Below are 13,967 nucleotides of genomic sequence, written 5' to 3'. Positions count from 1 at the left end.
AATAAGACAAAGAACTTTATACCTATCTATGTTGTTGAAAAACATAAAATAATGGTTTTGCAAGCTTTACATCACACCACAATAAGGTAATAACCATTATAATAACCAAAAACAAAAATAATAACCATCAGAGAGACTCCTAACTGCAAAACACAATGTGCTATACTAATCGATCGCTTTAAATCTAAAGCTAAATAATGGTTATGCATATCTTTAAGAATTTATTTTCCATGAAAGAGGCTTTTTTAAGGTACTGCAATGGTCGCTGGAAAAAGTAGTTGCTTCAAAAAACATAATACTTTTTAAAATAGAAGCCAGAGATGATTATTTTGATTATAAATGATCCTGCAGAATGAAATGCAGCAAAACCGACTGTAAACGCTTACAATGGGCTATGTGTTCTATTTTCATTTGATGTATTTTGCTTAACACAGTGTGCAAAGTTAGTTACACATCAATGCCATTATGAAACCTTCTAAAAAACAGTACCCAAATAGTTCCCAAAGTTCAGACATACTGTGACACATTATCCTTCTCTAAAAGACTAAATTTCATTTTACTGCACAATTTCAAAGTTTGGTCAGGAGACAACAGACAAATAGGTAAATATTAGAGCGATTATCTTCACAGAAACATTGTACTGAGGAGCTTTGAAAATTGCTGGATTCCCAGATTCCAAATAAACTGCAGCGGTTTAAAAAGCAGCAACATCTTGCCTCTCATGGACCCGGCCTCTTTCGTCTCCCAGAGTGACAGTGACAGTTTGTGTTTTGCTGAGACTGAAGTTCTTGTTGTAGTAGTGATAGTCTGGTGTGACCCAGCCCACCCACACAGAGGCTGGGTCCTGTCCAGCAAATACTCTCACAGAGTGGAAGTACTGCAGATTTAAAAAAAATTAAATAAATGAATGAATGAAAGGGAAGGTTAGTGTGCATAGTGTAGTGCTTAAATGTGATACTTTGTCCCTAAGTTTGAGAATAAATAGTAATTTACAGTTGTGATGCTTCCATAGTCAATACTTCCATCTTCTTTTGGAGGATGGCTGAAAAAAAAACAACAATTGGATATTTGACAACTTTTGGAAGAAAGGAGGGATAAACAGATAAACAGAAGGATAAAAGGGGGATAGATAAACATCAATCCAGGTGGATGGATGGATGGAATGCTTTTTTGCATGGATAGATATAACTTTAGGACATTGAAAAGGGTATTAAAGTCTAGAACCAGAACATTTTCCATTTTCTATTTTCTTTTGCCAAACTCATCCATACCTGCAAAATACTTCTAGTTCTATACTTTTTCAGACAGTGGTAGAAACTTGAACTAAAGTGATCTTTGCACATCCATTTAAAACCTAAAACTCAGGCACAAATGCCTAAGCAAGGGCCTTGCCTGAGTTTCAGTGACTCATCCAGTAGCCTGTCTGCAGAGTAGAACTCCACCGGCATGCTCAGTCTGCAGTAAACCATGTCACTGTTGCTGTTCTGGGTGCCAAATGTCTTATGTGTGACCTTAAGACATGGTGGGCTGTCTACTGTTCCGTCAATCCTCGTAACCTAAGAAGAAAGGATACAGAAGGCAAGAAACAAATCACAAAAGTAATTAGTATAGAAGAAGTTTCCATCACTGCAAATTATTAAAAGCATATCTGTGGCCATTGTCCCAAATAAAGAATGCTGTAAATAATAAAAGATGGTCTCCTCTACCTCGATATGCATGTGGTCCTGGGGCACATTGAAAAAGGTGGGCAAACGCTTGCTAAACCACATGGTTATTTCCCTGTTCATGTTGACAGCAAAGGGTTCAAAACCCTCCTGGAGACCACACATGGTGTAGTACTTAAAAGTGTTGGCATCTTTGCCAAGGTTCATACGGCCGATCTGAGACATGCCCAGACTGCATACCGGAATGAAACCTACACAAAGGTAAGGAGTTAGTATCCAGTTAGTTTTGGTTGCATTTTATAGATAATCAAATGCTTCCTCACATCTAAGTCATATTTTCAATGTCTAACAACAATGGAGATACTGTGGTGAAAACATTTCATTAAATAAATCATTGATTAGACAGACTGAAGCCCTCACCATCTTCTGTTTCAAAGTCTGTGAAGCATAGCTCAGAACCCTTGCTGGTAATGAGGAGCTCTCCATTCAGAGTGAAAATCATGGATTTGTCCTCCATGTTTATCATGCAACCAACCACGTCGCCCTTCTTCCAAGGATGCCCAAAGTAGCGGCTACCAGCATGCATCCGTCGACCCTTAAGAAATGAAAGCATAGTCAGAAATGAAATCTAAACAAAAGTAATGGGGATCTCTTAAATTTCATTGTAAACCATGTGCAGCATGAATTGCTGTTTCAGAAAAAAGGCTCATGCAGTTTACCCTATATCCATCAAAGACAAAGGCCTGATCATCTGTTCCCAGCTCCACATCAGGCCTGCAGCCCGGCCTGGCCCAGCCAACCCTCATGTCGCCTCCACTCAGGACCTCAAACTCAAAGTACCACTTCCCCGTCTTCACAGCATACGTTTGTTCCACACGGAAAAACCGGATTGTCTCGATGCTCTCATTATCTAGTGCATGCACAACTTTGGTCCAGGAAAAAAAAGAAGAGCCATGTAATTTATAAATGCAAACAGAGATGTATGAAGATACTTTTAGAAAGTGTGCTTAGATTTAACAATACTAGAGCAATGAACTGAAGAAGAAACATATTTCCAAGACATGGTTTCTAACTTTAACAGATAAATGACCATATTATCTGCACTGCATTGATAGCTCAGATCATCCCGAGTTATCTTTAGTGTTATCCAGCTATTTTTGTTTGCTAATCTCCATTCTTGCATTAAGTACAAATATGGCTACCATTCAATTTGTGTTGATTCTTCCTCTTTCCATAAAAACTATGGCTGGCTCAGTTCTGTGGTGTTCCGCTGTTTATCCTTTCTGTCCTCTAAACACCCAACTATTTGTGGGAAATGGCAGCTGAAACTAACTTTCTGTTGAAAGTTAGTTAGTTTCTCTCCACTATCAATATGCTTACCAAGGATGCATTGGACTCTGAAACAGAATTTGGAGTGAATTGGATTGTATACAATTTGAAATGAACAGGATGCTAGATGTCTGTTGAGATGCAATTTGCCTGTGGAAATTTTTCTTACGCTTCTTTTAGTCTGGCTTTTTTTTTTTTTCAGAATATTTAGATTATCAAAACCAGAATCTCACCCTCCTGGTCTGGAGGGTCAATGTCATATCCATATCCAACCATAGTCCTAATGGCTTCTCTCAGACTGTCTCTGTTAGATTTCTTTGTGCGTTCATCCAGTAAAGCATATGGCACCAGGCGAGGATTACGTCTGCTCTTCAAATCCTGTCAGAAAGAAAAATAAAGAATCCAGTTTACGAACTCTGCATCAAGATTATAATTCAACTGCACAGCACATGTCAAATGTCATAATTTACCTGCTGGATGCCATAGGTCCATCCTTGTTTGATTCTGTCTTTGGCCCAAACATTATGAGCGTTTTCGGCCAGTTTATCAACTAGAATCTCTTGACCTAGAGTCAGTTTCACATCACAGAGTTCCAGTGGCGCAGGCTTGTATCCATTAGACATCATGTAACTGGAAAAATCAAGGGGAAATAACAAAATGTGGACATTTGCAAGAATATAAATAAGAAATAAAATGCTAAAGATGGAAAATTTGTTGGCTATATTGGCCATACTCTTTTGGTAATTTGATTTTCTTCAGATCCTCCTCAGCGTGAACATTAACCTGGACAACATGGCATCCAAGAGCCAACAGAGTCCTGCCGTAAATGAGAAAAACGGACCAAGAAATTAACTTTCAGACATCTATGCCCTTTTTCAGATAAAAATACCTTACTCTTTGATCTAAAAAAAACATTAAAAGACATCTGCACTTTTAACACGGCTCATTGGACACTGATAAGTTTTGATCAATAAAATAACACTGGACTTCATTCAGCTTTGGCTCTCTGAATACATGACATGTCAAAGTTTGCTGCAAGAGGAAGTTCCTTTAATGAGCTGAGCCAAATGTTTTACCGTAACAGGACTCAGTAATCAGCCTATGGAGGCAATATTTCAAAGAAATCAATGCTGGAACTGTACCAGATGACAAATGCCATTACAAGTAATGCTTTAATCTTTTTTTTAATCTTACATTGTTCAGCATTATGCAGGAAACTGCTGCACCAGTTGTAGGAATGGGTAATTGGATTATTTAACGGCCTAAAACATATAACCATGTTCTAGTCGCAGACAACCTGAAAATCTTGGAAGCATTCCTGTGGTGAATAACACAAACTGGATTGTTTTGTTGCAAACAATACAATTCTATACCATAGGAACATGCCGAATGGATTTGTAGCTACTTATCGTGGCAATAGGGGATGGTGTGAGCACTCCTACTTTCCTCAAAGATCCATCTACACAGGTAGAGTGGACATTGTTTGTGAACATGAAGAGGACCTACCAAAAACAGTGTTTCTCTGTCCGAAACACTTCTTGATACAGTACAATCGATCAAGTCCTTTACAGAATCTTGCCTTAACAACACACAGCAAAAGGGACAGGGCATACGCCACAGGTCGTTACAGAGCCAAGACAAAGTTTGAGTGTTGAGTCAGCAGCCCATCCATCAGAGCGATTGGGAACTCTGACAGAAGGGATGTGTGAAGTTTATCGAGTAAGGATGAGTTATTTTAGCATGTTTTTTATTTTTTTTATTTTCACATGACCTCTGTCATTTAATTGCCAAAACAAAAATATCAGTAACTGCTCTCTCCAAACTTAAGTACTTTCCAAAGATAAAAGGCTGTTGCAGCAAAAAATTATTCCACAGTATCACATTTTTGCTGTGATAGACTGGCGACCCCTCCAGGGTGTACCCGGCTCTCACCCAATGACCCCTGTAGATATTCATCAGCCGCCCTGCAAGGATAAGCAGCTATAGACAGTGGAAGTAGGATGAATGGATGTCAAAAGTTTAACTTCTCCCACTAACCATGTATGTTTCTTGAAGCGGTTTTAGAGCAAAACGACAGTTTGTGAAAAAAAATGTCAGACGGACTAACGATGATTGAGTGGCATTATAGATAGTGTGCCTGGAAAAAATCTACTTACAAATTACTGTTATATACACAGGAGGAAAACACAGGAAACCTAAACTTTCATCTGTTTCTATTCACTGCTGCAGAGCATCTGACTCTCTCCTTCTCACTTGAAATCACTACATGTATGAACGCTCATTTCAGCTGCAGAGTTTGTATTAGCTACTTTTCCTCCTCGCTTGCTAATTTGTGATGCATTGCAACCTGCGGTCTTCTTCTGTATTGCAACTCACAGGTATGTGATGGGCTGGTCCTTCACCCTTTTTTCTGCACCAATTTTGATTTAAGGCGTACAAATAAATATCATTTAGGTTAACTCTAAATGTAAAATGTGTTAAAGCCCTGACGTTTTATACATTGAGAAACACCCCATCCATACTTTAGTGTTTCACTTGACATCTGCACATTGTAGTTCTTTTCAGTTTCAGGCAGCTTGCTGAAATCCACAAGGCAAGGGTGCTGCCTCTTGTTGTCATCACGAACCTGAGGAAAAAGGACACAGGAATCTCTGTTTAATGTTTCATCTCACAACACTTCCTTTTTGCTGCAGAAACTGATTTTAGAAGCATCTAGCGTGGCTCTGCATTCAGAGATAGGAAACCAGAATGAAGCCCGATTTATCATGGAGAAGCATTTGTTTATGATCTCTTTGCTTTTAGAATTTTACGAGCTGCATTGACCTCGTTGTTGCACTGAATTTTGTTTCTATTAGGTTTTTACTGTCGGCAGGAGAGCTGATCAAGAGAGATTTACTGCTATCATGACATCCACTAAGACTCTGCCCAGGATTCTCACTGATACTGAACCCTGCTACTGAATGCACCAGAATTACATTGAAGTTCTAAAAGTAACAGCAATAGACAGTAAAAACAAGCAAACAGATACAATGTATAATACATTTTGGCTACATCCACATCCTGCATGCCAAATATTTGCTGCTTTTCCAAAGCATCTGATGAGGAATTATTGGAATGTCCCTCTGGGGTTAATGAGCTTGTAACAGCAAGATTTTCTACAAAGCAGCCACTTGGGCTTAAATATTGCCCTTGATAATTTTTTTTAAACCTTTCTCCCAGTCTAATTAATGTGGATGTCACATTCTTCAAAAAAGTGAGATTCATTAATATTGGTTAAATAGGCTCTGTGGTAGCAGACTTGGAGGGACATTATTCTGTGATAACTACAACAGTAAAAAAAAAGGGAAACTGTGATCAGACTTCTGATGGGTGTTTCTGCAGTGATGAGAGGGAGAGAGAGAGAAGTACCGACTGTAAAATGATGGAAGGAAACCGTGGACACAAGAGTTATGAAAATGTCTTTGGATGCTGAACACAGAAACAAATTAATTCATATTTATGCTGTTTTACGGTATTTGTATTACCTTAAGCATCCTAACTGAAGCCCTGAAACATTTAGTGTGTATTTAAGAGGCTTTTATGACCTTGTATGGCCAGTGACTCATTTCTGCTCTAAGTGGTTAAAAAGGACACAAAACAAGTCCTACAATAATACAAGCAGAAAAATGACTCCAAACCAAAGGTGCACCAATACCTAGCTATTCACCTATAGTGAATGCGTGCTTGACGTAACTTCAGCTAAGCGATTAAGGGAAGACCAACAATATTACCCAGCATTTGTCATTGACACACAGAGATTTTCATGAAATTAGTTTAACAGAAACAAATACCTTTGACATTGGACCAAACAAAGTTTTTCCTGTTTTCACAGCACTTTATAAGACAAATGAGACAACATATTATCCCATTACAATGTCTCTCAAAGTGTACACACTCCTGTTAATAGGTCAAGTTTTATGACATATAAAATTAGACCATAATAAATCATTTCTAACTAGAAAAGCACTTAGAGAGCATTCAGTATTCTTGACTTTACCCTTTTTACTGGATGCACTAAAGTGTAATTTGTCTACAGGAGATACCAGTCAAGTATTTACAAATGGGTGCGATGCCAATAATCAACCTTTAAATGAGTTGTCCTGCAGATTTCACAGTAACAATGGTGAGCAGTTTTACCAGCCTTAAATTCGGAATCTAACTGTAGAATTCCAGTTGTGTTTTCAAATGCTAAGGTGTTATTAGACTAGATTTGACAGTAGGTTTTATTATTTCAAGAAGGAGGAGATGCAGACTAGTAAATCCTGTTTCAAACTGTATCGTGACGCCTACTTCATAGCTGAAGATATTATATGCTCACTATTTGCCAAAACATTGTTGAAAAATAATTTTTAAGATAATTTCCACTGAGAATAATGAACATGGATTTTGATTTTCTTTAAGCATAAAATAGAAATATGATTTAATATGCACATTTCACTCAACGTAGCATTTATTTGAAAAAATATGCACCTCTAAATGCACCTCTAAAGAACACTAGGTATATTTTGCAAAGGCTTCTCTGTGATTTTAATTTCTGTCTTTTTTCTTCTTTATTGAACGTAAGGAATAACGTCTATTTGATTTATCTCCTTGAACAAAATACTTTTATGTATCTGAATGCAATAAACGATATTTTAAAGGGGATGACATGCTGAAACATTACGTAAATGTCTGTATCTCAGCATCATCAGCCATTGATTTCAACAACCTGCAGTATTTATATCTCATTTTTGCAGCAGGTTTACCTTGCCATAAGTCCAGCCCAGTTCAATTTTGTTCATTCCCCAAAGCTCATGGATGTTTTCTGCCAACTTGTCACGGATGTTCTCCAGATGAGGGGGAAGAACAAGCTACAGAGAACGAGCAGAAACATATGGACCATTGAATTAAGATAGAAGTACTGATAGTTTCAATAAACCTTTAAAAAGAAATATAGAAAGTCATTATCGCACTTTGTTCCAGAGTCAATAGCATAAATTATTACACCTGAAAGCAACCTTTGATTTATGTTATAAAAGGGGGAGAAGCTGCACAGTAATATTCAATTCAAAAATACTTTAATCCCAAAAGGAAATTAAATGATAAATAAATAATAAATATCAACAAAAGTAAATCGGATTTTCAGAGTTTGTTACAACATCACAATTTTTCTCAGAGATACTTCTGCGGCTAGGCTACTGAATTAATAAGCTCACCTGGCTGGTGTCAACTGGAGTGGGAATAAAGGAGGCCTGAGACAGGAACTGGGTGGTTCCCAGCAGATCACGGACCCCATCATGATCCCTCTTGTACTCCTTCACAGGCTCCACATGCATCTTCTCCTTAGGCAGGAGTGCTTCGTAGCACGGAGAGTAACCGGCTGGCGGCAGGAACTTAAAGTCTCCGTGACGTCCTCCCAGCAGGAAACGGACTCTGAAAAGAAAGGTCACAATAGACTGGATCACACTACAGCACAAGCTGTATATTACAGAACATAAACTGTATATTTAAGTAAAATATCCATTATATTGCTTCCCAAAATATTTGATCTATACAGTTCTCTAAAATTCAGTTTTGAGGTATTTGATTGACTGGGGTACCACTGGATTAAGGCTGATTTCAATTATTTTTCCTAATTTGTATTTTATTAAATGGCTGTCTAATTGGCAGCTTGTTGGTTTTCTTTTCAAAAAATTTGACTATTTTAAAAACATTTCATAGAAGGAGAAAGGGAATTAAGCAAAGATCCCATAATAGAATTGTATTGAAGAAAACATTCCTAGGAGTTTTCAGAGCAGAAAATTTTTTTTTTAAACACAGGTGTTTGCCTAAATGAAGGCAGGAATTTACAGAGGAAAATGGAGTAACCATATATGTAGTATAAATATATCTTCCAAAACCATAAAAAAGAAAACAGTTTGTTTTCTTGACAAAAAAGACTTTTCAAAAGGGAACTTGTTGAATGGATATATGCCTACTTGATGGCAACACAGTGAAGGATGAAGTGAGGATGCTTAATTCCTGTTTAGGAGAAATTCATTAAAGCAAACAAATGAAAAGGGCAAAATTCTCCCCATCACTAAAAGCTATCTGTTAAACCTCTTTTCTTGTCCCAAGATTGTGACACAATCTTGCTTTTAAGGAAATCAACATCCCAAAGCTGAAGAACATAAAGTAGATCATAACACAGTGATGACAGATTGCTCTAGAGGAAACAGCAGCCAGACCATTGAGGTACCTACAGTAGCTTGATCTGGGGAAGCATGGTTTTGTGGTTTGTTTTACAGCTTTTTTTTTTACTTTTATGTGTGCCATGACATCACAAAGTTTCTGCCAATATCTGTGGATTGCATTCTAAGTTAAATCAATAGCAGCTCTTTCCATAATTTCGGCTAATTCAATTTACTGGTGGTTTGGCTCCCAAGCCTGGTCCTTAGGTCCCACTGTCCTGCATGCTGTAGATGCCAGAAGCCTCCATCGTGGTGAACTAAAGTTAGACTGGACTTGGTTAGGGTGCTGGTTTGTCTCCAAGCTACTGCTTTTCACCATACATTTGCTTAAAAGGAATGTTCTTTTCTTAAAAACCTTACCTGCTCAAGCTAAAGACAACAGTTACAAGTGATTAATGCTGGCAATGGTTTTAATGTTTGCTATCCAGTTTTAAAGGCCTTACTTGACTCCTGCAGAGAAGCTGACGACGGGGAAGAAGAATCCATCGGTGTTAAAGTCCTCGAACATCCCCTGCACTGGTTGCCCGTTGATCCTGTAGGACATACTAGGAGCGCCCAAATCCAGACAGCAACTGACCACATCATCCGAGTTCAGCAGGTGCTGGTTAATGGAGGCCACGGCCCTGGGGATTCGACCTGGGGCACAGAGTTGATCTCAGTTGCAGCAGCAAAGTCACAGTAAATGAAGGACTGAATGATAAGTGAGGAGAAGAGATGGGGCAGAGAGGAGGAGAGAGGGGTGATGAATGTTTTAACAGGAGTGGCATAAAATGGATGAGAGGGGAGTTGTAATGGATCTTTTAGAGACTTTGAAAGAAAAAAAAAATGAAGCTGCAGAGCAGAAGTTCAGTCAACTGGAACTTTTGGTGATAGCATTTGCATTATATTTGATGCAGTTAGACAGGCAGTGTGTTTGTAACAGTTTGTCCTTCATTAGAAAAGAAACCTTGATATTAAACCAGCCATTATCCATGAGCTAACTCGGATTTACATGATTGAAAAGCTTCAATTTGGTACTAAATTATGTAGATTAAAACCTCAGATTTATTCAGGTAAACTGATATATGGAAATCAGACACTGGTTGTCATTTCAGAGTTTAAAGAAGAAAGACTAATCTATTTTATTCTGAGATTTTTTAACGCAAACGTGACATACTTCAAACTTATTTGCCTCTTTTCATAGTGGCAACCAACCCGCTTTATGCAGATATCAACACTAACTATTTAACTTAAGTGTATAAAATGTTTACATGAACTATTTAAAATTTCTTGAACAGACTAACAAAACACCAACAAGTTTAACTGAGATCCCCACCTGACCACAGATGAAGCCCATCAAAGCTGTAGGAGTACAGGTCATCACCAACGCCGTTTCCACCCCAGCCCTCTCCTCCACCGGGATACGGAGCGTAGCCTTTAGTGTTTGCCCAGCCTATTCTAAGGTGGGTCGGCTCCCCAGTTACAAAGTGGTCCACCTGGTCGATGACCAGCTCATAGTACCACTTCTTATACTGTGCAGAACCTTCAGCGATGCCCAGGAAGATGTTGGGCCTCATACTAGAGTCAAAGACAGAAGATAAAAAAAGGCAGATTATTAAGGTTGAACAACATATCACTAATATATCGTTATTTCAATATCAGCAATATTCATATTGCAAAGGACTGTTTGGAGTGCAGTAATTGTTGGCCAATATATTCCAAGAGTTATGACCTTGCATTTTATTTGCTAATGTAATACTTAGCTAGTTGGACAGAGTCTAAAGGTAGCAGATGCGAAAGGTCACAGAGTGATGGAAGCATAGATAAGAGAGCAAAGAAGAATATATGCATATATATCGCAACTAACATCATTGCTAAATTTACCAATATTATCGCCATCTCAAGATTTTCTAATATCGTGCAACACCACAGTATCTCTTTCTCAAGGAATAGTCATGACGTCTTGTTGTACATAAGATGACAGTTTCAGAACTACTTTTTTGAAAATAGACACCATTACCCGTTTTGCAACTTCCAAGGTAGAAAAACACAACCTTAAAAGAAAAACCTTTCATCATATTTCCACTTTTGTACCTTTGAACATCATTCACAATTCGGGTCTGGAGCAACAGGTCCCTTTTTGGCAGCAGGTTGTCACAGATCAGATTTTGATTGGTTCTCACTGCCACCCCATTGCACACACAGAGAGAGCACAGGACATCCAGAATCTGAAGAGCAAAAGCAGAGAAGACATTTGTTAAAAGTATCGTTTGTTTGTTTTGAACATATGCTTTAAAACTGCACAGTATGCATCATTTTCACACTGCATAAAAGGGACAACTTAAACTCAGCAGGACCCTTGTAGTCAGACTGCCTCTCATGATCAGTATCTGTTGTGTATGAGGATGCCCTTTCATGTCGGGTACAATTTACAGCGCAAATATTAAAAGACTGTGACATTTAAACTCTGTAGGTCAAACACAAGGCTGGAATGTCAACTACAACTGCTGATAAACATTTTGTTTTTTATACATCCTGGCTGTTGACTTGATTGTAGGTTAGCAAAAATGTATGTTACAGAAAGAGAATTTGTTTATATTTGCTCAGGCTGAAATACTTTTGCACTGGATTTAGGTGTGTGAAAGAGAAAGTAACAGGTTTAAGAAGCTGAAAGCTCACATACTTCAACTGGGAAAATACATTATTCATCCAATGTTGATTTTGTAGGTTTGCTCACTTACAAAGAAAGGAACGGTTTCAAATATTTATGGCTTTCCTATTTTAATGTAGAGCGAGAGAATTTCAACCAAAAACCTAGAAATTCTTATGGTATAAAAGTTAACTTTATTCCATTCACACAATGAATTTCATGTCATTATGTGAAATAAATGTTTGATCTCTTACAACCTGGGCATACTACCAGCTCACATAGACTGCTTTTGTGCCCATATTACACACAGATTAATATAATCTCAATCAATCAATCAATCAATGAAAAGCGGTTTCAAGACATCAGGTAAAAGTTGATTTATCTAAACAAGCCTGGAATGGGATACAAGAACATCAGTAAGAAACCTGGTTAGAAGGTGACATTTGCTAGCATGATTATTTGGAAATGGAAGAAATGTAAATCACCAGTTGCCCATGGGTTGGAGTTCCATGCAAGACCTTGCTCCATGGGGTGAGAATGATCATGAGAAAGCCCATAAAGCCCAAGAATCCCCCTGCCATGTACAAGTATGCCAGAGGACATCTAAATGATTCAGAGAAGACTTGGGGGCAAAGTGCTGTGGTCAGATGAGGACAAAATCAAGATTTCTGACATTCAGTTGACCCATCATGTTTGGAGGAAGAGAAATGCTTAATATAACTCAAACAACACCATCACCACAGTTAAGCTGGAAACATGATTTGGTACTGCCTTTCTGTTAAGAGTACTATAATGCCTTCACCACTTCGAAGGGGCCAATAGACATAAAATCTTGGAGGAGAACCTTCTTCCCTCACACTGTGCAGAAAACATGGGTCATGGATGGGTCTCAAAGACAATGACCCAAGGTTACCGCAAAGGCAACAATGTAACGGCTGAAGAAGAAAGACCTCATTCATTCAGAAAGTATCTGGAGGGATCTGAAGCTGTGAGCTGCTAAGGGGCAGCTAAGAATTTTAAAGGAGTCTTAGCACTCTAGTAAAAAGCAGAAGGCCAAAATTACCTCCTGAAGTGCGTGCTAACCTGGTTCCCAGCAGCAACATTTCTGCACCAAGTTCTAAAACACCTTTTTAGGATCAAATACTTAAGTCCCTCAATGATATGATGCAATGTTATAATGTATATGAAATGTGATAGATGTTTGGTTATTTTTCTATATCCCTACATTAAAAAGATTTTTTTATTTTTTTGTGAGCAAAAAGAGCAAATGTATAAAATCAGGAGGAAATCAAATATTTTACTTGTAGATATGTGCTATAATAGGTTTTATAATGAAATCTTGTTTTGTTTGGTGGTGTTTTGTTTAAATTTATAATGAATCCAAAATATTTTTTAGACAAAGATGCATCCAATTAAAGACAAAAACCTAATTAAGTTTACTGCAACCATTACATGCGCCAATCTTTTCTGTGTAACATATGAAGACATTTATGTTTTCCACTTTTTAAATTTTTTAATTGTGGAATAACTGAGAATTAGTAAGTGGACTTGCAAACGTGATAGCAAAGGTCCTTTTTTCAGCCCACCTTGTGGTTGCGTCCATGCTTGTAGAGCAGAGAGATGATGGATTTAATGTGCCCTTTCTGAATGATGTTCAGGGCTTCTGGGCTTTCTACCAAAATACAATGGAGGACTTCCAGGATTCCTGCAAAGCAAAGCAAAATAATAATAATAAAAAATCCCCCCTAAACATTTGTGATTGCATGTTGTATTAATTAGTGGCAAAAAAGAGACCCAGGATACCTGATGATGACTCCATTCTCTCCAGTTTGCTGACCAACCAGTCCAAGTTTCGGGAGAACTGGGTACAGTTGGTCCGGTTTCCACGAATCAGGGCAGCTGAACAAAAGGCAACGTTTGAGTAAAGTACCTTTAAGGCTTTGCCGTATACAAATATCACTAAGTTTTCAAATACTCCATCCAGGTCAAGGTCTGACAAGATGTTCTATTGCATCCAACAGCTGATGATAAACTGTTAGGTGGACATGAAGCCTAAGGCTAGTATTAGTTAGGATCCCTTTTACATTTTCTTTTCCA

General features: G+C 38.0%; 1 protein-coding gene across 2 annotated transcripts in view; it reads right to left on the bottom strand.

The window, feature by feature from the left end:
* The window catches only part of ryr3 (ryanodine receptor 3), a 153,647-nt gene that overhangs the window by 87,759 nt on the left and 51,921 nt on the right, over positions 1–13,967 (bottom strand). For both annotated transcript variants that reach the window (XM_047387608.1, XM_047387609.1), the window contains exons 15-31: positions 13,674–13,769; positions 13,457–13,575; positions 11,315–11,448; positions 10,557–10,798; positions 9,685–9,877; positions 8,228–8,444; positions 7,778–7,882; positions 5,516–5,619; positions 3,727–3,810; positions 3,464–3,623; positions 3,227–3,371; positions 2,384–2,589; positions 2,085–2,259; positions 1,707–1,915; positions 1,393–1,556; positions 994–1,042; positions 717–877 (exon numbers count right to left, since the gene is read on the bottom strand). In XM_047387608.1, the coding sequence (XP_047243564.1) occupies positions 717–877; positions 994–1,042; positions 1,393–1,556; positions 1,707–1,915; positions 2,085–2,259; positions 2,384–2,589; positions 3,227–3,371; positions 3,464–3,623; positions 3,727–3,810; positions 5,516–5,619; positions 7,778–7,882; positions 8,228–8,444; positions 9,685–9,877; positions 10,557–10,798; positions 11,315–11,448; positions 13,457–13,575; positions 13,674–13,769 (2,563 nt within the window). The remainder of the gene's footprint in view (positions 1–716; positions 878–993; positions 1,043–1,392; positions 1,557–1,706; positions 1,916–2,084; positions 2,260–2,383; positions 2,590–3,226; positions 3,372–3,463; positions 3,624–3,726; positions 3,811–5,515; positions 5,620–7,777; positions 7,883–8,227; positions 8,445–9,684; positions 9,878–10,556; positions 10,799–11,314; positions 11,449–13,456; positions 13,576–13,673; positions 13,770–13,967) is intronic.

This window comes from Girardinichthys multiradiatus, chromosome 15 (genome assembly GCF_021462225.1).
Source record: "Girardinichthys multiradiatus isolate DD_20200921_A chromosome 15, DD_fGirMul_XY1, whole genome shotgun sequence".
Lineage (NCBI taxonomy): Eukaryota > Metazoa > Chordata > Actinopteri > Cyprinodontiformes > Goodeidae > Girardinichthys > Girardinichthys multiradiatus.
This window is presented reverse-complemented; position numbering and strand designations above follow the sequence as displayed.